Source organism: Meles meles, chromosome 6 (genome assembly GCF_922984935.1).
Source record: "Meles meles chromosome 6, mMelMel3.1 paternal haplotype, whole genome shotgun sequence".
NCBI classification, from domain to species: Eukaryota; Metazoa; Chordata; class Mammalia; order Carnivora; family Mustelidae; genus Meles; species Meles meles.
In genome coordinates, this window is record NC_060071.1 from 66,544,387 (window position 1) to 66,569,694 (window position 25,308).

The 25,308-nt window shown below is 38.3% G+C and overlaps 1 protein-coding gene across 3 annotated transcripts in view; it reads left to right on the plus strand.

The window, feature by feature from the left end:
• Positions 1 to 25,308, plus strand: part of TMEM62 (transmembrane protein 62) — a 55,024-nt gene that overhangs the window by 16,776 nt on the left and 12,940 nt on the right. Inside the window, exons 1-9 of one of the 3 annotated variants that reach the window (XM_046007387.1) lie at positions 1,119 to 1,516; positions 1,768 to 1,879; positions 3,215 to 3,352; positions 6,143 to 6,188; positions 13,597 to 13,738; positions 16,283 to 16,407; positions 16,545 to 16,667; positions 18,715 to 18,870; positions 21,502 to 21,661. In XM_046007387.1, coding sequence (XP_045863343.1) covers positions 1,337 to 1,516; positions 1,768 to 1,879; positions 3,215 to 3,352; positions 6,143 to 6,188; positions 13,597 to 13,738; positions 16,283 to 16,407; positions 16,545 to 16,667; positions 18,715 to 18,870; positions 21,502 to 21,661 — 1,182 coding nt within the window. In that variant the 5' untranslated portion in view covers positions 1,119 to 1,336. Of the gene's footprint in view, positions 1 to 1,118; positions 1,517 to 1,767; positions 1,880 to 3,214; positions 3,353 to 6,142; positions 6,189 to 13,596; positions 13,739 to 16,282; positions 16,408 to 16,544; positions 16,668 to 18,714; positions 18,871 to 21,501; positions 21,662 to 25,308 lie in introns of those variants that run through there. The other 2 variants (XM_046007388.1, XM_046007389.1) reach the window with 2 other exon arrangements.

The window sequence follows — 25,308 nt, forward strand, 5'->3', positions numbered from 1 at the left end:
GACATTTATACAGGCCTTCCAAAATGTGGCTCAAACTAAAGGTCTGGTTCAATTACTACTATTCCTCTAAGTATACCCTAGGCCGATACAAACCAAAGTACTCACTGTTTCCTCAACAGGTCCTGCATTCTCATCTTAATGCTTTGATTCATGTTAGGTCCTGGTGGAAAGTGCTTCTCCCCACCCCATCCCCAATCTCTGCCACTCAGAAATAGCTATGCATCTTCTATATGACACCTCTTTAAACTTTTCCTGATCCTATATAGATGGGATCTGTTCTGGTTAACCTCTTCTGGCCTTTTATATCTTGTCTCTTGTGCCAAATGGCATATTGGTCTTACATTAAACTTACTTGTATATTTCTCTTCCTACCTAAGCTTCTAAATAATGAGTCATGGTTTTTTAGCTACTTAGGTTTCCTTATATTTTCTGCTGAGATCAATGTCTTGCTTTCCAAAGGTACACAAAAAGAATTTAATGAGTTAAAATAGGCATAACTTCAATATTGGAAACATATCCCAAGAAAATAACTCACATAGGTGTTTAAAAGGGTGCTATTTGTATAAAAATGTTTTTCTTTCAAAACAGCATATGTTTATTCAGAATGTTTATTCAGAACCTTCTGAACATAAGTAATCCAAAAGTTCAACAATAACAGAATGGTTAGAGATAAATTGAGGGCAGGACCCGAATCTAATTCTTCTCCTGTGACTGCCCATAGGGAGTATTTACAGTTTGTTAAATGGCAACGGGATATTACATAGCCAAGTGCGTAAGAAATCAGGTTTAGAAAAAAAACACCTTTACAAAACACACGTACTACATCTATTGAAAACCTATGGAAACACGTTGTTAATAATAGGAAGGGCCGAGAGAGAGTCAGCTGTCACATCTATACAGTAATTTAAATGGCGTCCTTATACATATTGTGATTCTCACAAGCCTGTGAAGTACGCACGCGAGGCTTTATTAGCTCGGTTTTATGGGTAAGGAAACTGACCCACTGGGGTCAGGAATGATTGACTAAGGCGGAGCCAGGACTTTAGCCTCCGCCTCCCGGACCAGGGTTCTTTCCCCGCCACTCCTCCGCAACCTTGATTGGCGCTGGGGTTCTCGGTTTCCTTTACTTCACCTGCATTCCGTTTGCCAACCCAGTCCAGAGACGTGGACGGTTGGCTGGTAGCAGGTTCCTGGCAAGGTGCAGGTGCTGCGGCGGCGGCCGAGCTTCGCTTTAGGCCCCCGCGACCATAGAGTCCGGAAGTGCAGCTAGAGCAGCTCCCGGGGGCGCAGCACCGGCTGAGCCCCGGACGGCAAGGGCAGCGCCCGGGCTGGCGGAATGGCTTCGGTGCTGGCCATCAGGGTGGTTGCGGGGCTGGCGGCAGCCGCGCTGGCGGCCGTGCTCTTGGAGCACTATGGTTTGGCGGGTCAGCCCTCACCGCTGCCCCAGCTCCGCGCCTCCAGGAGCCCGCACCCCGCGCCGGGCCCCGGAGCCGGCAACATCTTCTGGGGTCTGCAGGTGACGCAGCGGGAGCAGGGCAGGGGTGGGTGGAGAGCCGTCACCACGCGGTGAAACGCGGGCACTTTCCGCCAGGGTGCGACCTCCGCGGCCCCAAACTCCCGGCTGGGCGCTCTGTTCTTCCCTGGAGGGGGGTTCGTTCTTGCGGGGCATCCTTGCCATTTTCTTCCGCCCAGAGAGAGCTGCAGGGTCGCCTGCAGTCCGTGCTGCCTCTTCCTGACAGATCTCTGTTTAATACCTGCTTTCGGCAGATATCCGACATTCACCTGAGCAGGTTTCGTGATCCAGGCAGAGCTGTAGACTTAGAGAAGTTCTGTTCAGAAACTATTGGCATCATTCAACCAGCTCTCGTCCTGGCAACAGGTAGGGAGGGTTGCCGTGCTGTCGCGTTGTTCTATGGTCGGGATGGTAGAATGCTAGCCAGGGCTGCAGCTTTTCACCTGGGGGATGTTGGGAACACTATAGCCCCAGCCCCAGATGAGTCCTCCTGTAGGGGAGATGGGACATTGTAATTTCCTTTGCCTATGCATAATTGAGTCAAGATCCAAGACCAGTCAATGACTTGCCATAGCAAGGTTTTGTCAAAGCAGTAGAAGCAAGGCTCATGATTCTTCTTAGTATACCGTCTGCTGTATTTGTATTCGTTCGTTGTTATAGTTCTGGATTTGAGAGAATTAGGGAAAGCCCTTTAACCACAAATCAAAAGTTTCCTCCCTTCCTTGCCTCCCTCCGCTCCTTCCTTCTCTCTCTCTCTCTTTTTTTTTTTTTTTTGAGGTTGGGGGAGGGGCAGAGGGAGAGAGAATCTCAAGCAGGCTCCAGGCCCAGGGCAGAGCTCACGGGTGATCCATCTCAGGACCCTGAGATCATGACCTGAGCGGAAATCAAAAGTGGGAGGCTTAACTGACTGAGCCAACCAGATGCCCCAAAAGTTATCTTTTTTAAAAAAACTAATTTTCCTTTTTTTTTTTTTTTTAACAGCATTAGTCAATTCTTAAAGTGACTTAGGACACTTTTCTTCATCTTTTGATACTTCTTTGACTTGGGTTCTCTAGAATCTTTCAACTCCTATTTGCTCTCTAAATGTGTTGGAGAAAAAGCTAAAGGAGCATCTGTCTTTTCTATTGGGGGATTCATATCCTACCCACCTTACTGAAACACCTCTGCTGATACGACGGCTTATCAGTCCTCATTTTATGGAAAACCTCCATTTCAACTGTCTGTTTTGTTTTCCATAAATTTTGGTATTTCATTGCCCAACCACACCTCCAGATCACTTCTTGCTGTAGAATAACACTTGGTCAGATTACATATCCTGATTTTGGGTGTGGAAAATATGGTTGTCATAGATATCAGGCATCTGCCCAGAGTGTTGGAATTTCTTATAGTTTTCATTTTTGTCAGAGTTTCATGATGCATTTTGTACTGCTCTCTTTAAAGATAATTTTTTTCAGAACCCATTTCTAATATCACGGGAAGTTAAATAGGTACTTGCTAACCTATAAGAAACAAAGTCCTTTTAAAATAAGAAATTCCTATTTTGTGTGGCTTGCTTTGGACATAGATGGACTTATAAGTTGTTATGCTTATACGTGTTGAGTACTTTAAGTATCTTTGTTCCTTCAGTGTGCATTTGAGAACATTTTTTAACCCCCTTGAGTTTATTTTGCATTGTGATTCAAGTCTTATGTAAATCTACAGGAGACCTGACTGATGCCAAAACAAAGGAACACTTGGGATCCAGGCAGCATGAGGTAGAATGGCAGACTTACCAGGGTATTCTGAAGAAGACAAGGGTTATGGAAAAAACCAAGTGGCTTGATGTTAAAGGAAATCATGGTAAGAGTCAAGACCCATATATAATTAAAACTAGATGTTTTTCCCTTCAAGAGCCCAGATTCTCCAGTTTGGAATATAAAATGGGAACTTTGTAACAAGGTTTAGTTATACGGAAGCCCACAACTCTGAAATACAACTATATTATGTGATTTTAAAACTTCAGATGTCACTTCTAGCCTTTGAGGGGAAAGTTGGGATGGTCCTTCTTTACGTGAAGAAAAGCCTCTAGCAAAAGCTGTGTGGGAGGGTGTTTAAAAGTATAACCATTTTGGGTGCCTGGCTGGCTCAGTCGGTAGAGCATGCAACCCTTCATCTGGAGTCATGAGTTCAAGCCCTACATTGGGTGTGGAACCTAAAATCAATCAGTCCATACATATATACATTCACATGACATGACATTTATATATATATAAATCAATAAATAAACATTTTGCCTAATAGAAGCCACCCCCCATAAGTTTATATACTGTATGATTTATGTAACATTCAAGAAAAGGCAAAACTATGGAGAACAGATTGTGGTTGCCAAGGATTGGGGTTGCCAAGGATAGGCTGACTACAAAGAGGCATCATGAGAGAATTATGGGAGATGATAGAACTGTTCCGTTGTGCTGGGTACATGACTGTGCATTTGTCAAAACCGAAAGAACTGTACATTACAGTGAATGAATTTTACTGTGTATACTTAAAAAAATTAAAATTGCAAACAAATCTCTATGTATGAGGAGAGAAATAGATAATCCCTTCACATTTTTTACATTATTATTGTAGTGTTAGTAAGGAAATCTCAGCAAAATATCCTAACAGTAAGCTTGTTTGTTTTATATAGGTTGACCTTCTTATTGGTTAAGTACTTGATCTGCTTCATTTGATTATTAATTGCTGCTGTATGCCTCATTATAAATATTTTTTAAACTATCATTTTAAACAGATAATTCTGTCTGGTGAAATACATAGTTTTGGTTTGATAGAAAATGCTATCTTTATAAATGGTTCTTACAAAGGAGCTAGGAATTATTATGTATTATGTATGTATTATGTATTGACAATGGGGTATCTGGCTTATAGCTTTCTCTGGTATACCCTATAAGTCTGGTCCCCAGCTTATGATGGTTCAACTTATGATGGCTTGACATACGATTTTTTTTTAAGATTTTATTTGAGAGCGAGAGAGCGAGCAAGCAAGAGGGAGAGCAAGTGAGAGAGAGAGAGACAGAGAGAGATTGAGCATGAGCAGAGGAAGTAGCAGTGGGAGAAGCAGTCTCCTATCTGAGCAGGGAGCCCAATGTAGCGCTCAGTCCTGGGACTCTGGGATCATGACCTGAGCCAAAGACAGAAGCCTAAATGACTGAGCCACCAACACACTCCTTGACTTACAGTTTTTCAACTTTACAATGTATGATGGTGATACACATTCAGTAGAAACCCTATTTTGAATTTTGAATTTTTATCTTTTCCTGGGCTAGTGATAATGCAGTATGATACTCTGGTGATGCTGGACATGACCGCCAGCGTAAAGAGCCATTAACCTTATAACCTTTTTGTGCCTGTGCTTTCATTTTGTTTTTCACTCTCAGATCTTCAGCATGAGATATTCAACACTTTATTATGAAACAGACCTTGTGTTAGATGATTTTGCCCAACTATAGACTAATGTAACCATTCTGAGCATTTTTTACGTAGGTGAGGCTAAGCTATGATGATCAGTAGGTTCAGTGTATGATATGCATTTTCTACTTAAATATTTGCCATTAAAATGGATTTGTCTGGATGTAACCCCATTGTAAGTTGAAGAAGATCTGAATTTACATTTCCCTTTTTTTGCTGATCCTGATTAGTGGTATAGGTCAAATTTTTTTGTAATGAAAAGTAAGCCTGTACATAATAAAAGAGTTTTTCAAGCCAAGCTACTGATTTATTTCAAGTAATAAATATTAGACTCTTCTGATTAGATCTTGTGAACAGAGCTCATCCTTTGGAGTTCATGATAATCTAATTTGATTTGTATAAGGACAAATGCTTACTGTATGTGTTTATGTTTATGTATTATGTATTTAACTATAACAGTGTTGTTCTCTTATATAGTAAGAGGATTGCATACACAATAATAGCTCTTTTATCCTAAATTGGACTTAACAGCTTATTCTCTGAAGTTATTAGAAATGTAGTGGATTCTTAGAATTCTAAGCTGATAAGAAATTTTAGTTATTGTAGACAATCAAGCTCTGTGAAATCGTTATATTTCCAGGTAAGTGTTCTATAACATCTTTTACCTTACCTCTTACCATTATATAATACCTTTCTTTTGAATCTTTAGGATTTAAGAAGAAATGGCCTTAGGTTCTGTTATCAAAGTGATCAGCTGTTTAGAAACACTTAGCATGGATCCATGTATCAGTCATGATTAAAACAGCAGCAACACTGTCCTTAGAACTGCAAATTGATGTATTCTGAATAGTACATAATATGAAAGTATTTCTTATTCTTTAGTATACTAGTACCTTATATAAGTTTCCAGATAAAATGAATTCTGTTCCCAAGTTTTAAAAACTATCAGGCTAATTTATTGGCATTCTGTCATTTAAAGTGTTATTGAAAGTATTGTCATTTTTCTTTAGTTGTTAAGATGTTTATATTTTTCTTTTTAATATAGATGATGTTTGTTCTTTTTTTTTCCATGTGCTTTTTTCCCCCCAAATTTTTATTTAAATTCCATTTAGTTAGCATATAGTATAACATTGGTTTCAGGAGTAGAATTTAGTGATTCATTGTTCTTTTCTTTTTAATTAGATGCATTCAACATTCCAAGTCTGGACAGTGTCGAGAATTATTACAGGTACTGTAGTGAACAGAACACAGACCATGAAGTAGTACAAGAGGGATGCAGTCAAGTCAGTGAATGAGTGAAAACATTTTTTTTTGTTTTTCTTTTTAAGATTTTATTTATTTATTTGACAGAGAGAGAGATCTCAAGTAGGCAGAGAGGCAGGCAGAGAGAGGGGGGGAAGCAGGCTTCCCACTGAGCAGAGAGCCCAATACGGGCCTCAATTTCAGGATCCTGAGATCATTACCTGAGCTGAAGGCAGAGGCTTAACCCACTGAGTCACCTAGGTGCCCTGAGTGAAAACATTTTTTTTTTTTTAAAGATTTTATTTTATTTATTTATTTGACAGAGGGAGATCACAAGTAGACAGAGAGGCAGGCAGAGAGAGAGAGGGGGAAGCAGGCTCGCTGCTGAGCAGAGAGACCGATGTGGGACTCGATCCCAGGACCCTGAGATCATGACCTGAGCCGAAGGCAGTGGCTTAACCCACTGAGCCACCCAGGTGCCCCGAGTGAAAACATTTTTTAACAGAAGAACCTGTAGTAACTTCGAATTTTTGTGTGTGTGACATATTCAGTTCCTTTTTTCCCAAGACTTTTTCTTTCCTTTAATTCCTTTTATCTCATATACTTTATGCTTTTTATTGGCTAATGATACTTTAAATATTTCACACAAACTTTTTTCCTGCCATTGATATAGAGCAGAAGTCATTTTTTTATTTTTAATTTTTTTACTTGGATATAATTGACATATAACATTATATTCATTTCAGGTATACAATGCAATGATTTGATAGTTGTATGTATTGTGGAATGGTAACCATAATAAGTTTAGTTAACACCCATCACCATACATAGTTAAGAAACTTTTTTTTCCTTGTGACTACTTTCAGCAACTTTCAAATATACAATAGAGTGTGTTTGACTGTAGTCACCATGCTGTAGCAGAAGTCACTTAGATTAGAGCTTGTTACCAGAGTACTATGGATTTTAGGAATACTGAGTAACTGATTCTCTGAGCCTCTAGAGTGGCTGAGGAGCCCAGCTGGTTACGCTGGTTGCTTTGTCCATTTATCCCAGTATGTCACAGAAATATTAAAATTTTCTTTATATGCCATGAATGTGAAAAAGGCTATGAATATGAAAGGTTCTTTGAGTTAGAAAACCAGCTCTCTAGTTACAATGTGTTCGGGTTCTTTTAGTTGCAGTTTCAATTCCAGTTTTAGGGTATTCCAGAGCTTTGTCCTACATTGACCATCACTCAAGTAGTGAGAATTTTTTGAGAGCCCATCATTAGCTGGATAGCGTGAGAGATACAAGAGCTAATATTTAAAAATATGGCCTCTACCCTCCAGGAAGTCCAGTTAAGGGAGATAAGAATTGTTTGGGAAACAATTAGAAAAGAACATGAAGGGATGACTGATGAAATGCTATATTATTTGGTACATATGATAATCACTATGAGAAATCGGAAAGGGCAGAAGTTAGTATGGGCTAGACATAGAGGAGACTTTATTTTATTATTGAGATATAATTGACATATAAGATTGTATAAGATTAAGATGTACAACATGTTCACATGATGCATTTATATGTTGCGAAATGAAGACACCATAGAGTTAGCTAATACCTCAATTACCATCACATAATTATCATTTTCTTGTGGTAGGAATAATTAAGATCTAGTCTCTTGGTGACTTTGAAGTTTATAAAACGGTACTTTTGATTATAATTATCATGCTGTGCATTGGATCTCCAGAACTTATATATCTACAAGTTGCAAGTTAGTACTTTATAAAAGAAGCAAAAATTGAGTCCAGCCTTGAAAGAAGGATTGCATTTGGAGAAGTAAGAAATTTTGAGGGGTATATTTTAAGCAAAACCCCAGAGTTTTAAAAGCTAGAATGAGCTTTTAGGGACAGTAAGGAAACTGGTATCACCAGAATAAAGGATCATTTTGAGGCCTGGTATGACATTGGGTAGGTAGCTTAGAGCCAGTTAACAGAGGTCTTAAGTGACAAGTGTAGAAATTTAGATGTGTTGGGTAATGGTTCATAATCCAGTATAGATTCTTAAGGAGACAAGTCACATAATGAAATAATACTTTATAAAGGGCAATCACACAACAAAAAAGAAAAAAGATAGGGGGGCGCCTGGGTGGCTCAGTGGGTTAAAGCCTCTGTCTTCAGCTCAGGTCATGATCCCAGGGTCCTGGGATCGAGCCCCACATCGGGCTCTCTGCTCCGCGGGGAGCCTGCTTCCTCCTCTCTCTCTGCCTGCCTCTCTGCCTACTTGTGATTTCTCTCTGTCAAATAAATAAAATATTAAAAAAAAAAAGAAAAAAGATAGGGATAATAAGCAAAAAACAGGGAGATTGGAGTTTTGTAGAATAGAGGAGTCCTGTAATAGTCCAGGCATGATATGGAAGGGCTATTTCTGAAATGTATAGGAGATATACCCCATCTAACGAAGTCCATAGATATGGGGACAGTGTCATCAGCTGGAGGGTGGCAGGTCAAACAGCATTGGTTAATGTATAATTAGAGTCACCATAACTTGGAGGATGAAGTTGTCCTTTTTCAATGTGAGAAAGGAAAAGGTCGGAGATGGAAATCTTTCATTTTCTTTTTTTTTTATTAAATTAAAATTCTTTTCGGTGTTCCAAAATTCATTGTTTATGCACCTCACCCACTGCTCTATGCAATACGTGCCCTCCTTAATACCCACCACCAGGCTCACCCAACCCCCCAACCTCTTCCACTCCAAAACCCTCATTTTGTTTCTCAGAGTCCACAGTCTCTCATGGCTCATCTCCCCCTCTGAATTCCCCTAACTCATTCTCTCCATTTCCCAATGTCCTCTGTGTTTTTCCTTATGCTCCACAAGTAAGAGAAACCATATGATAATTCACTCTCTCTTCTTGACTTATTTCACTCAGCATAATCTCTTCCAATCCTGTCCATGTCGATACAGAAGTTGGGTATTCATCCTTTCTGATGGAGGAATAATACTCCATTGTATATATAGACCATATCTTCTTTATCCATTTGTCTGTTGAAAGACATCTTGATTCTTTCCACAGTTTGGCAACTGTGGTCATTGCTGCTATGAACACTGGGGTACAGATGGCCCTTTTTTTCACTACATCTGTATCTTTGGGGTAAATACCCAGTAGTGCAATTGCAGGGTTTATTTTTAATTTCTTAAGGAACCTCCACACTGTTCTCCAAAGTGGCTGCACCAACTTGCATTCCCACCAACAGTGTAAGAGGGTTCTCCTTTCTCCACATCCTCTCCAACACATGTTGTTTCCTGTCTTGTTGATTTTGGCCATTCTAACTGGTGTAAGGTGGTATCTCAATGTGGTTTTGATTTGAATCTCCCTGATGGCTAATGATGAACATTTTTTCATGTGTCTGTTAGCCATTTTTATGTCTTCTTTGGAGAAGTGTCTGTTCATGTCTTCTGCCCATTTTTTGATTATCTGTTTTTTTGTGTGTTGAGTTTGAGGAGTTCTTTATAGATTTTGGATATCAGCCCTTCGTTTGTAGTGTCATTTGTAAATATCTTCTCCCATTCTGTGGGCTGCCTCTTTGTTTTGTTGACTGTTTCCTTTGCTGTGCAGAAACTTTTTATCTTGATGAAGTCCCAAAAGTTCATTTTCGCTTTTGTTTTCTTTGTCTTTGGGACATGTCTTGAAAGAAGTTGCTGTGGCTGATGTCAAAGAGGTTACTGCCTATGCTCTCCTCTAGGATTTTGATAGATTCCTACCTCATGTTGAGGTCTTTTATCCACATATATTCCTACATTTGTTCCACATTTATTCCTACCTCACATTGAGGACTTTTGAGTTTATCTTTGTGTATGGTGTAAGAGAATGGTAGAGTTTCATTCTTCTATCCATAGTTGTCCAATTTTCCCAGCACCATTTATTGAAGAGACTGTCTTTTTTCTACTGTATATTTTTTCCTGCTTTGTCAAAGATTATTTGACCATAGAGTTGTGGGTTTATATCTGGGCTCTCTACTCTGTTCCACTGGTCTATGTGTCTGTTTTTGTGCCAATACCATGCTGTCTTGGTGATCACAGCTTTGTAGTAAAGCTTGAAATCAGGCAACGTGATGCTCCCAGTTTTATTTTTCTTTTTCAACATTTCCTTAGCAATTCCGGGTCTCTTCTGGTTCCATACAAATTTTAGGATTGTCATAAAATCTAGCCATAAAAAACCACAGCAAATATCATCCTCAATGGGAAAAAGCTGACAGCCTTCCTTTTGAGATCAGGAATATGACAAGGATGTCCACTCTCATCACTGTTGTTCAACATAGTAATAGAAGGCCTAGCAACAGGAATCAGACAACAAAAAGAAATAAAAGGTATTCAAATTGGCAAAGAAGAAGTTAAACTCTCTCTCTTCGCAGATGACATGATACTTTTTATGGAAAACCCAAAAGACTCTACCCCCAAACTATTAGAGCAATTCAGTAATGTGCAAAATACAAAATCAATTGCTTTCTTATACACTAACAAAAAATATAGAAAGGGAAATTAGAGAATTGATTCCATTTACCATAACACCAGGAACCATAAGATACCTGGGAATAAACCTAACCAAACTACAGAACACTCATGAAAGAAATTGAAGGAGACACAAAAAGATTTAAGAGTATTTCATGCTCATGGATCAGAAGAATAAACATTGTTAAAATGTCTATACTGCCTAGAGCAATCTATACTTTCAATGCTATCCCGATCAAAATTCCACTGGCATTTTTCAAAGAGCAGGAACAAACTATCTTTCATTTTCTATTATCTATTTGTATCTTTCACGGTGACTGGGGAATGGAAGTAGGGAACATTTTCAAGGAAGAACTAACAGGACTTTGGGTCTGACTGGTTATCTGGAGGGTAAAGCTATTAGTCACTTGAAGGTTTCTTACCTTTATATTTTTGTTTCTAAGCACCTAAACTCCATCTGAATTTTTAATAAATTACAGATATATCAACCTGAAGGAAAAAAAAAAAGTTTTTTTAAAGATTTTATTTATTTGTCAGAGAGGGAGAGCAAGAGAGTGAGCACAGGCAGGGAGAATAGCAGGCAGAGGCAGAAGCAGCCTCCCCGCTGAGCAAGGAGCCTGATGTGGGACTCAATCCCAGGAGTCTGGGATCATGACCTGACCTGAAGGCAGACACTTAACTTACTGAGTCACCAGGAGTGATTGAACGAAAAAAAAATTTTTTTTTCTCCTAAAAACAAACACTCATATTTGTTTATTTACATAACATGGTACTGTGATTTAAAAAAAAAAAAAATTTTTTTTTTAATTTTTTCAGTGTTCAAGATTCATTGTTTATGCACCACACCCAATGCTCCATGCAATATGTGCCCTCCTTAATACCCACCACCAGGCTTACCCATCCTCCCACCCCCCTTCCTTCCAAAACCCTCAGTTTGTTTCTCAGAGAACACAGTCTCTCAAAAGTTAATTATCATATGGTTTCACTTGTAGAGCATAAGGAATTACATGGAGGACAGTAGGAAAAGGAAAGGAAGAGTGAATTGGGGTGAACAAAAAATCTTAAAACTAAATCTTGATCTTAAGAATCCCCCAGAGAGGGGCACCTGGGTGGCTCAGTGGATTAAGCCGCTGCCTTCCACTCAGGTCATGATCTCAGGGTCCTGGGATCGAGCCCCGCATCGGGCTCTCTGCTCCGCAGGGAGCCTGCTTCCTCCTCTCTCTCTGCCTGCCTCTCTGCCTACTTGTGATCTCTCTCTCTGTCAAATAAATAAATAAAATCTTAAAAAAAAAAATTAAAGAATTAAAAAAAAAAAATCCCCAGAGAATGTAAAAATCCATAATTCAAAAAATGTTAATAACTATCATATATTTTAGTCTCTATTTTCAAGTAGTTGGGTTGATAGTTGATTTTAATGTGTTAAAAATATAGAAAAGGAAGCAATATATGTGAGATTATAATATCCTAAAGAATAACTGAAAACAAATTAAGCAGGAAAAATATAAATAAAAATTTTACTGAGAAAAAAACTTGAAATAGAAAATTTTATTTTATTTTATTTAAAGATTTTATTTATTCATTTGACAGAGACAGCAAGAGAGGGAACACAAGTGGGGGAGTGGGAGAGGGAGAAGCAGGCTCCCCGCTGAGCAGGGAGCTGGATGCGGGGCTCAATCCCAGGACCCTGGGATCATGACCTGAGCTGAAGGCGGACGCTCAACCAACTGAGCCACCCAGGCACCCTGAAAATTTTATTTTTTTAATAGATTTTATTTATTTATTTCAGGGAGGGAGCGTGTGCACATCTGTGAGCCCATGTGACCAGGGGAGGAGAAGAGAGAAAGGGATAAGCAGACTCTGTGCTGAGTGCCAAGCCCAGTGCCATGCTGGATCCTATGACCCTGAGATCATGACCTGAGCTGAAATCAAGAGTCGCTCACTTAACAGACTGAGCCATCCAGATGCCTCCCAAAATAGAAAATTTTAAAATACCAGGAAGGGAGGCAATAGAGCTAATTGGCTTTTAATTATACTCTCTGTGATAATCAGTTTATTTTATGATAGATTAGATGGCTATCATGTCTCAAATGTAGCTCCCCGATAGCACATTAGGTTTCAGGAGTTTATTTGTATTTTTTCCTATGTGCCTTATTCTTATAATGTTTTGACATTTGAATAATATAGGTATGTCCCCAATCTATACCTTCCTTCACATTTATTCAACAAATAATAATGAGTTCCTACACTGTGTATTGTGTTACCTACCCTCTCCTCTGTTCTTCATTCTCCAACCTTACAGACACCTGAACACTGTTGATACTTAGGTAGTGAGGACTTTCATGACTGAATGTATACCCCGTGTATGTTACAGATGTATTTTTAGGAACTGAAGAAGATTTACTGACCCAGACCTAGCTAACTTTTTTCTCCTGGCTTGATGACTTCATCTTTGCAAGGCTTTACTGTGAGTTAAGTCTCTGTAATCCTGTTTCAGGATGCAAATACCTTTTATATCCCATTACTCCAAGAATTCTGCTAGGTACTTTAGTAGGTTCTCACTAAATTTTTCAATGATGGATAAGTACCATTTCACTGGATTCTGATTGATCTCTCTTTAAATGTTCATTGGATTGTCTAAACTAGCCATCTCCTTCTCTGCTTTGCTTGATGATCTTGTGTTTGGTTACTTATGAATTAGTTTGCCTAAATCTTTGTAGGCAATGGGAAAAAAAAATCTTTAAAATTTCTTTTAATCAGCCTATTGTGAATAGTTGATGTATTTCTCTATCAGATTAGGAAATTATCAAAGGGAGGCAAAATATAGTGTGATATGCGGGGAGGAATTTAAACTCATTCTGTTTTTTTATGATTGCACTAAAACTTTCCTGTCTTGTGTTTTTTAGGAAATATTCTGCTGTACGTAAGGATGGCTCTTTCCATTATGTCCACAGTACTCCCTTCGGAAACTATTCTTTCATCTCTTTGGATGCCACCCCAAATCCAGGGCCTAAGAGACCCTATAATTTCTTTGGAATTTTAGATGAGGTACAGTAAAAATCTACCTTCCCTTTGTAGCTAACCTATTTTGTTTTTTCTTGGATAAATGTGTCTCACTTAAGGTTATCTAGGTAAACCAGTTCTTATCTAGAAATTCTTGCGAAAAATTTTATTGTGGTTACAAGTATGGCTAGGAGAAATCACTGGCTACTTGAGCACTATCATTGCTATCCCTGTTCTAGTACCAAAATCTCATAAAGAAGTACCTCATATGTTATATTTATTCAGAAAACATTTATTAAATATGTACTAAGTGCAGCATGCTCTTTGCAAGGTGCAGGGCATACAGCTTTTATACTATGCGGTATATTCCTAAATCTCCACAGTTGCCATTTCTAACTAATGGACTCTATTTATTTTAATAAAAGAAGGACAGGGGTGCCTGGGTGGCTCAGGGGTTAAGCCTCTGCCTTCAGTTCAGGTCATGATCTCAGGGACCTGGGATCGAGCCCCGCATCAGGCTCTCTGCTCAGCAGGGAGCCTGCTTCCCCCCTTTCTCTCTGCCTGCCTCTCTGCCTACTTGTGATTTCTCTCTGTCAAATAAATGAATAAAATCTTTAAAAAAAAAATAAATAAAAGAAGGACAGCCACTGAAGTAAATAAATGTCTGTTAAAGCAAGTGAGGTGAAAACTGTTGCTGGATTAAAACTGTCTAGAAAGTCACATCTGCACCCTCCCATTATTTCTTAGTACAACAGATGTCAGCTCACTAATAAGCACATGCCCATAGGCAAGACATATGTGCCTGCCTATAAGCATACAAGAGCGATAAGATCAAGTCACTTGCCTCTTAGAATATTTACTGTAGTGGAGGGGCGTAAGACTAGTGCAGAAATAACTATAATAAAGGGCAGAATTTGCTAAGTGCCAAGAGAGATTCAAAGTGATAAGAGGGTTCAGAAGACCTTGAAATCAAGTAAATAGACTATTGTGAGATGCATTGTATTATACTACACATTTTATTTAATGAAGGTATATTTTGTTTCTTATCTCCCAGCTGTCTTTAGACAGTTTTTTAACTTACTATTTTAAAGCCTACTCCTTAGAGCAGTGTTTTTTAATATATGATTCAAAGATCATCTGCATGAAAATCAGTTGGACTCATAAAAATGCAGATTCTCAGACTTTCCCCAAGACTTGTCAAATTAGAAACCCTGAATGTACAGTCCAAGAATTCATTGTATAAGCACTTTATAGATAACTAATATGTATTTATACATGTACAAATTATTTTTTAAAAGATGTTATTTATTTGAGAGAGAGAGAGAGAGAGGAAGAGTGCTTATGCACGCGCAAACAGGGGTGCAGGGCAAAGGGAGAGGGAGAAGCAGGCTCCCTGCTCGGGGACTCGAGCCCAGGACCCTGGGATCATGATCTGAGCAGTTGCTTAACTGATTGAGCCACCTAGGTGCCCCTGTACAAGTTATTTTTGAAATCAGCTTTATGAGGGATGATTTACATACAATAAAATACACTCATTTTAAGTGTTTGAAGAGTTTTGACAAAAAATATATATGCGGGGTGCCTGGGTGGCTCAGTGGGTTAAGGCCTCTGCCTTCGGCTCAGGTCATGATCCCAGCATCCTGGGATTGAGCCCTGCACCGGGGGCCTCTGCACAGCAGGGAGCCTGCTTCTTCCTCTCTCTCTGCCTGCCTCTCTGCCTACTTGTGATCTCTCTCTCTCTGTTAAATAAATAAATAAAATCTTAAAAAAAATATATATATATATATGCTGGTGTACCTGTCACCACAATCAAGATAGAACATTTCTGTCATCCTAGAAAGTTCTCTTGTGTAGTCAGTTTTCACCCCAATCCTAGAGAACCACTGATGGGTTTTCTGTCAGTATAGATTATATAGATATATAAAGATATATATATATAGATAGATATATAAAGGATTTTATGTAAATGAAATCATATGGTATATACTCTTCTTCTGTCTGGCTTCTTTTGCTCAGTGTAATGTTTCTGCGATTCATCCATATTTTTGTGTGTTTGAGTAATTCTTTCCTTTTTATCACTGCATAGCATTCCATTGTTTGGATATACTGATGGTTTCTAGTTTTGGGCTATTCTGAGTTGAGCTGTTGTGAACATTTAGGTACAGCATATGTACATCTTGTTTTAGAAGTTTAGTTTCAAGTTTCTCTTTATTAATTGCAGTGTAGCATACAGGGCTGAAAAGAACAGTGGTTCTTCTTATTTTCTATAAAGAAATTTCTATAAAGAATTTCTCTAAAAAAAAAGAAAGAAGCTTTTGCCATTTAAAGATTGTTCTCTATTTCTCAGTTTCCTCATCTATCAAATGCGGCTAGTACTTGTCCTACTTAGTACAGAGTTATTTTTAGGACCAAATGAATTATAATGTATATGAAAACAGTTTGAAATGTATACAGGTTCATACAGGCCATTAATTAGTAGGGCTTAGGCCTTAGACATAATATTAGTATAAAAGTTCAAGGGAGATGTTTAATCTGTAGATTTCAGCCTGAACCCTGCTTAAAAATCCCTCTGTTTTTCTCCCATTTCAGAAGCGGATGGAGGAACTTCTCCTACTGGCCAAAGAAAGTAGTCGGAGCAACCACAGTATTTGGTTTGGACACTATACAACATCCACTATCCTCTCTCCATCACCTGGAATTCGGTCTATAATGAGGTGAGGCAGGCTTCCAAAATAAAAACTAATCGCTTGTAATTCTTTTATGTTCCTCTTGCTCTCCTGAAGAGATCTTTTTATTAGTTTGGCATAACAAGTTACCTGTTCACTTATTCTGTTCATTTTTTGCTAATTAGTTCAGCTACAGCATATTTGTGTGGGCACCTGCACACTCTCGGTGGACTCATGCCTGTTTTGCACACACGTCACTTCCAGGGCACTTTGGAACTTGAGGTGGGAGACTGGAAAGAGAACAGAAGGTAAGGGAACTACCCCACAAAATAAAACATGTAAGTTTTGCTAAAACGATAGTTTTCTTATTGCTATCATGGGTGATCCCAGTCAAGGAAGAACTTTTAATTTCCCTAAGTTTTTAAAGTAATAGAGATATTATGTGTGTTGGTGTGAAAAACCTCATTGCAAGAGTTATATTTGCTCTCACTGTGTTACATTGGATTTTTAAGATGCATCCATTTGGAAATGGATCTCAAATTCTAGGCTGCACAAGGATTGTGGAGGAGGTTATTAAAAATAACAATTTGGAGGCCCTATCTCCAGAGAATTTGATTGTATGGGTCTGGTTTAGGACTCAAGAAACTGCATTTTTTTTTTTAAAGCTCACCAGGTGCTCTATGGACCACACTTACTTTAGAATTGTAAGTGTATCACCTTCTGAACTTTATATCTACCTTGGTAGTCATTACCATGTTAGTGCTTTAAGTTCTTCAAATACACAATAGTTGGTTTTATTAAGATTAAAGTCTTTCTATGAGAAAATATAACTGTTTATCAAAAGCATACAGTATAGTTAAGTATATAAAGAGACAAGAACTAAATACATATTTTGAGAATAACTAAGTACAGTAGCTTAAATATGGAAGAGTGTCATCTCATTGTTGAACATTGTTTTATCAATTACTGTTTAATTTATTCACACTCACTTCTCTGAAGATTTTATTCAGTAAATATTTTTCAAGCTAAATATGTTATCTGTCTATTTTTAACTACGTCCATGAATTAAAAGATAGCTTTACATCTTGTAAGGTACTTATTCATTTCAATTGGCTCTGCTAGAAACTGTCTAAAGGTATGCTTGAAGCCTGTAATTAGTTGGCAACTGTAATTACTTTGAGCTAAGACCTGTCTATTCATGACTGTGAGGTTGCGGGTTAGGCTGGGATTGCCTTTTACCACATAGCCTTCCTAATCCTTGATCAGCTTTTTTACTTCTTATAAATGCTATAGTTATAAGTTAAGTGATGTCATGAAACAATTTCCTCTCTTTCTCTTCCCACCTGCTCTCCTGTTGTTCCAGCCCTGGGGTTTTACTGAAATGACCTAACCTTTACCTGCCCTTCTAAACATTTAAGTTGCATTAGGATAATAGAAGAGCTTTTAAAAGTGCTTTAGTAATATTAGGCTAGGCTTTGTTGTGGACACAAATAACACAACAGATGTTTATTTTTTCATATATGTAAATCTGGTATGAGCCAGGGAATCTCTCTTCCGTGGGGTGACTCAGGGATTCAGACTTCCTCCATCTTAACACCTCAATTCCAGGGCAGGGAAGAGAACTCACACCCACTCTTAAGTACTTTGGACCAGAAGTGTGATACATGTCACTTCTGTTCACAGCCCATTGACCAGAAATAGTCACATGGTCCCAACCTAATACCAGGGAGACTGGGCAATGCAGGGGAGCACGTGGAGTATTTGGTGAGCACTATTGTTTCTGCCATAGTCAATCATTTCTTTTCTCAGTTCAAAAAGTAGAAAATATAAAATTTTGGTTATTCTTTAATGACTCTCTGTACCTCTCACCATGCATTTAGAAAACCAAAATAAGATTCGTTAATTCCTTTGAAATTATAGAAATAAAGGTTTGAAAGAAGAATGAAAGATTTCTGATTTTGTTCATGTTAATATTAACATTTTTGATGAGATGAGGAATGTCAGGTATTAGGCTTATGATGAATGTCTTAGATTCAAAACAGTCTTAAAGTACAGAAACCAAATGAATTAATTTATCAAGCATTTGTTTGAAAATGAAAGGGTGCATGCTATGTACCAGGCATTGTCCTAGGGCACAGTTAAATTATGTCTTCAATGAGATCCCATTTGTGACAAACATGAACTATAAAGCAATAGGGACAAGGGAAGAAGGACAGAAACAATATTATTTACTTTGTATAAATTCATGATCTCAGAAACTATAGTTTTGTATTTTTACATTTGTTCTGTGTATTACCTTCATACCCTCTTATAATACGAAGTGACTAAATTACCTTATTGTCTTCTGGTCTCTAGGTACCGAATCTTTGCTTTTGACCATGACCTCTTTAGCTTTGCAGATTTGGTCTTTGGCGAGTGGCCTGTGGTTCTTATCACTAATCCTAAGTCACTCTTATATAGTTGTGCTAGACATGAACCACTGGAAAGACTCCTTCATTCAACACACATCAGGTATGTAGCACTTTTTCGGAATTTACTTTCAGTTTGATATTAATGGAGAATAAGTCAATGTGATTATAATCTCATGGGAAAGCAATGAGAAGCCCCACTTTAATTTTCCCAACAATCTGAACATTATATAAAGATAAAATGCTTATTGTGTCATTCCCATTCAGTTAAAAAATAATTTTTTAAGCTGTTGAAATTTTTTAAAAAAATCCAGAAACCATAGCCCTACCACTGTCATTTTTGTGCATTTTATTTTCATGTTTTGCCTTGCTGTAATCCCCCTAGCCCCAGAGAGAGCTGTTAATGACATTTCTGACTTTTCCTTCTCAGGCATTCTCTTTGAGGCATGTTTTTATATAGTTGTAAAGATAGGGCACAGTCTGTAAACAATATCAACTTTTTTTTCCTCTCAACAGAGAGAATGCTCTACAATTTTTTCTATTTTCCTATCTTATTGGTGAACTTCTCCATTTCTTTTCTATCTTGGGAATGAGCATCTGATGCATGTAGATGCTTTTCCCATTTGAATAATTTCTTTAGATAAAGTTCTAGAGGTGGGAATCTTGGTGAAACATTATGAATTCTTTTATGATTCTTGATAAAGATTGCCCAATTACTTTTTTTTAAACTAAAATCATTATTCTTTTAAGAAATTGTGGTAAAATATATGGAACATAAAATGTGTCATTTCACCAGTGTTTAGGTGTACAGTTCAGTGGCATTAAAGTACACTGATACTGTTAGGCAGCCATCACCACCATCCATCATCAACACTTCCATCTTTCCAAACTGAAACTCTGTACCCATCCAACAATAACTCCCCGATTTCCCCCTTTCCCCAGCCTGTGGCAACATGCATTCTACTGGTCTGTCTCTATGAATTTCACTATTCTAGGAACATCATATAAGAGAATCCTACAGTATTTGTCCTTTAACTGGCTGGCCTTTTTTTTTTTTTTAATTAAAAAAAAGATTTTATTTATTTATTTATTTGTCAGAGTGAGAGAGAGAAAGAGAAAGAGAGAGCACAAGCAGGCAGAGTGGCAGGCAGAGGCAGAAAGAGAAGCAGGCTCCCCGCTGAGCAAGGAGCCTGATGCGGGATTTGATCCTAGGACTCTGGGATCATGACCTGAGCTGAAGGCAATGGCTCAACGGACTGAGCCACCCAGGCGTCCCTAATTGGCTGGCTTCTTGAACATAATATCCTCAAGGTTCCTCCATGTTGTAGAGTGTTAGAATTTCTTTGCTTTTTTTTAAGGTGGACCAATATTCCTTTGTGTGTATATATAATATTTTGTTTATTCGTCTGTCAATACTTTTGCTTCCACCTTTTGGCTATTATGAATAATGCTACTGTGAATGTGAGTATACTCAGTTCATATCCCTGCTTTCGGTAGTTGTGGGCATATGTCTGGAAATGGAACTGCTGGATCACATAGTAATTATATGTTTAATTTTTTGAGGAACCACCATACTGTTTTCCATAGCGGCTGTACCATTTTACATTACCACGAGCAGTGCATAAGGTACCCAATTACTTTTTAGAACAGATACTAATTTATAATGTTACCAGGCAAATGAGTACAAATTTTACGGCACTGTTATCATTTTTGGATGCTGTACTTTTAAAAAGATATACAAATTAATCTGGAAAAATGGTATTGAGCTGTTTTGACTTATTTTTTTCATCAGCAGTGAAGTGACTCTCAGGTGTTTTTGATAGATACTGGATATCTGATTCAGACATTGTATTCCCTGAAAGGGCCTGGTAGCCTTGATTCTGTTTGTGCTCTTGCTTCTTGTGGACAGATATGTTGGGAACCAAATGAGTGGATGGTAGGATTAACATGAGATTAACAGAGTAAGATGTCTAACCAATATCCTTTTCCTATGTAAAAAACCAGGATTTGGGGCACCTGGGAGGCTCAGTGGGTTAAAGCCTCTGCCTTTGGCTCAGGTCTTGATCTCAGGGTCCTGGGATCGAGCCTCACATCGGACTCCTTGCTCAGCAGGGAGCCCCCTTCCTCCTCTCTCTCTGCCTGCCTCTCTGCCTACTTGTGATCTCTGTCTGTCAAATAAATAAATAAAATCTTAAAAAACAAACAAACAGGATTTAAGGAGTTTATCAGAAAGAACTTTGGATCTACTCCAGCTTTATTTGTCAAAAGAAAATTGATTTTCCTTGGGGCGCCTGGGTGGCTCAGTGGGTTAAAGCCTCTGCCTTCAGCTCAGGTCATGATCCCAGAGTCCTGGGATCGAGCCCCGCATCGAGCTCTCTGCTCAGCGGGGAGCCTGCTTCCTCCTCTCTCTCTGCCTGCCTCTCTGCCTACTTGTGATCTCTGTCTGTCAAATAAATAAATAAAATCTTTAAAAAAAAAAGAAAATTGATTTTCCTTTCTAAAAAGTATGAAAATAGTTTTTAATTTCTCACCAAGTTAGGTTTGCTAAATTATACAACCCCAAAAGCCACCATTTAGAAAGAAACCAGATCATGAATAGTGATCATAGAAACAATTACACAATGTAATGGTTCTGCCTACATTTATATTTTGTCACATTATAATAGTTATTCTCCTTCTAAAAGCAGTAAAAATATTTAAAACCACATGCTTATTATGTATGTTCTCATTTTAGAATCTTGGCCTTTTCCTTGACCTCCATTACTTCTGTCACAGTTAAGATTGATGGAGTTCATTTAGGGCAAGCTATTCATTTGTCTGGTCCTATTTTCACACTGAAGTGGAACCCACAAAACTACAGTAACAGGACACATAACATAGAAGTAATTGTCCAGGTAAGTTAGTAATTTTCAACTTGCCATATAAATGAGTAAGCACACTAAACTCTGATGTGATTTTTTTTTTCAGTCAATTGATAGAGATGAAGCTAAGTTAATTAAAAACTTGAGGGGCACCTGGGTGGCTCAGTTGGTTGAGCATTCAGCTGTTTATTTTGACTCTGGTCATGATCTCAGGGTTGTGGGATTGGGCCCTGCATCAGGTTCTGTGCTCCAGGTGGAGTCTGCTTGTTTCTTTCCCTCTCTCTCTGCTCCTTGCCCCCTTCCCTGGCATGCTCTCTCTCTCAAATAAATAAGTAAAATCTTAACAAAAACCTTGAATACACTGGATTTAGTATTTTCTGAAAATGAACACTGAGGAATAATTCTGTTAGACAAAAAACTAGACTTCTCAGTTTGCAGTTACTGGCCACAGTCCCCTCTTTTTTTGGGCCCCAGGGAATTATTCTTTTATTTTCTTTCAACTTTGCCTGGAGTCTTTTAATAATGGGAGCAAATTCCCCAACATACCCAGAGATAATAGAATAAGTCAGAAAACATGTATTTATGTACCCATGCCTTTGCTTGCTATCTCCAAATATAGGAAAATTGTGTCACTGTTTTGGAAAGCTGTAGGATAAGAATTTTCAAGGCATCCAGAGGATTTTTGTTTGTTTGTTTTGGGAGTATGCATTGATAGCATATGTAGTAACAGTCTTCCTGCTATTCCAATTCAGCTTGAGGCATTTAATTCACTAGCACCTGCCGGGGTAGCAAGTGGTCATTCATTACCAAAATAGAACACTTTCGTCAACATTAGGAAATTCTTTAGGAGATAGACTGTGCTCAGGAATTAGTTTCTGGGGGAAAAAAAAAAATCTGTCAATTTCCACAACTTTATGATTTGATGACAGTTTTTTACTATTTCATCTTCTAATATTAAGTCTTAGTTTGAAGATTACTAAGTAATCCTTCAGAAAACACATGTAATTATTTTCATTATCTTTTATGTGTGTGTGCGTCACAGAGAAGGATTTTGAACAGGAAGGAGCTGTTTACTGAGCTCCTTCCAAGGAAAGACTGAACCCTTATAATTTCTTACTTAATCCATATAACAATCCTTTATGGTAGGGAATTTTATCCCCAGTTCATAGATGAAGAAGCAAGAAAAGGCACTCTGCAATGCCACACATCCTTGAAGCGTTCTGCTTAGGAGGCAGAAACTCACAGGGAGGATATGGAAGGAAGGATGACTGGGAATGAACTCTTAAATGTTCTTTCTGTTAGAAGGTAGATTATTGAAAGAAAACCTGAAGGTACAAGTACACCTAGAATAAATTATTCCCTTTCTTTATTTACAGTTATGAGGCAGCACAACCATAGGAGATGTGTTCACAGTAGGGATAGGCATCTCCCAAATCTTTGGATTGCCTCAAAAACCCCAGCTTCTGTGATTTTATGAGGAAAAAACCATAGCTCATGTTCCTTGAAACATTTCCGGCTGCTTTGTTAAATTCTTAGTAGTTTTAACATTTCTTATATTATTGAGGTATAATTTTCATACAAAAAACTACATATTTAAAGAGTATAATTTGGTGACATTTTTTAAAGATTTTATTTATTTATTTGACAGGTAGAGATCACAAGTAGGCAGAGAGGCAGGCAGAGAGAGGGAAGGGGGGAAGCAAGCTCCCTGCCGAGCAGAGAGCCCAATGTGCGGCTCGATCCCAGAACCCTGAGATCATGACCCGAGCTGAAGGCAGAGGCCCAACCCACTGAGCCACCCAGGTGCCCCTGTTTTCTTTTATTATATGTATAACTTTAAAGGATTTGTCTACTGAATATTAAATAGTGAACTTGGTCCCCTCATTTGTCAACGGGAAAGTTCTGTTCTCTTATTTTTATTTTTAAAGATTATTTATTTATTTGAGAGACAGTGAGTGAGCAAGCATAAGCAGGGGCAAGGGGAGAGGGAGAAGCAGACTCCCCACTGAACAGGGAGCCCAATGCGGGACTCAATCCCAGGACCCTGGGATCATGACCCAAGCCGAAGGCAGACACTTAACCAAATGAGCCACCCAGGTACCCCAAGTTCTACTCTTTCAAATACAGTATACTATAGGTAAGTCTGAGAAAAATCTATGAGAGACAACATCAATTTATTATCTTAACATTTTACCCACTCACTATTTTTATTGACTGTCTATAGGTCTGAGCAGCTTAGTAGCAACTAGACCCTTTGATCAATTTTCAGCATGGTTCCTGAACTAGTAACATCAGCATCACCTGGGAACATGTTAAAAATGTAAATTCTCGCGGCGCCTGGGTGGCTTAGTGGGTTAAAGCCTCTGCCTTCGGCTCAGGTCATGATCTCAGGGTCCTGGGATCAAGCCCCTCATCGGGCTCTCTGCTCCACGGGGAGCCTGCTTCCTCCTCTCTCTCTGCCTGCCTCTCTGCCTAGTTGTGATTTCTCTCTGTCAAATAAATAAAATATTTAAAAAAATGTAAATTCTCGTACCATACCAAACTTCTGAATCAGAAACTCTGGAGATGGGACCCAGCCATCTGTTTCAACAGTCCACCCAGGTGGTTCCGATGTACACTAAAGTTTGAGAACCAGAACTTTATTGTGCCTACTTTGCCAAATGAAAGAGCAGACTCCAGAAATCTATCTCAAAATTAAAGACAAACTCTGCTTTAAAATAAGAATGTATAACTTAAAATAACATTTTGAGCAAAAAAATTTGATAAATACATGTGCAAATTCTTTTTGCTATTTTAAAACTTTTGTATTATGATCAGAAAACTTAAAAATATATGCAAGAGATAATACTATAATGAATTCCCATGTATCCCTTAGCCAACTTAAACAGTACCAACTCATGATCAATCTTGATGTCATTTCATCTGTAATATGACAGTTTGTATCCCTAAAAGAATGATTTTTTTAATGTAACCATAATACCATCACACTTGAAAAATTAATAGTAATTCCTTAATTTCAAGCTATCTAGTGTTCAGTTTTCCCAATTAGTCATATATATATAAAACAAGCATGTGGTTGGTTCAAATCAGAATTCGGACAAGAGTCCCACTCTCTTCTCCCCCCTTTTTTTTCCTTGCAATTTATTTTTTGGAAAATTTTGGAAACTGGATCTTTTGTCCTGTAGAGTTTTCGATATTCTTGATTTACGTTGTTTACATTCATGTATCATTCAGCATGTTCGTTCACCCCCCCCCTCCAGTTTTCTATAAGTGGCTGTTAGATTAGGGGTTTGATCAGGTTTGAGTCTTTTTCTGGCAGGAATACTTGATTTGTTGTTTTATGCTTTTATCAGAAGTCTGTGATATCTGGTTGTCTCTCTTTTAGTAATGTTAGGATTGATCATTGTATTCAGGTGTTTTTTTTTTTTTTTTTAAGATTTTATTTATTTATTTGACAGAGAGAGATCACAAGTAGGCAGAGAGGCAGGCAGAGAGAGTGAGAGGGAAGCGACGCGGGACTCGATCCCAGGACCCTGAGATCATGACCCGAGCCGAAGGCAGCGGCTTAAACCACTGAGCCACCCAGGCGCCCCTATTCAGGTGTTGTTAACTTTATCCGGTGATATGGTGGTAAATATCTAATGACCAGCTTGGGACAGGTTTGAAGAGGGAACGCTGAT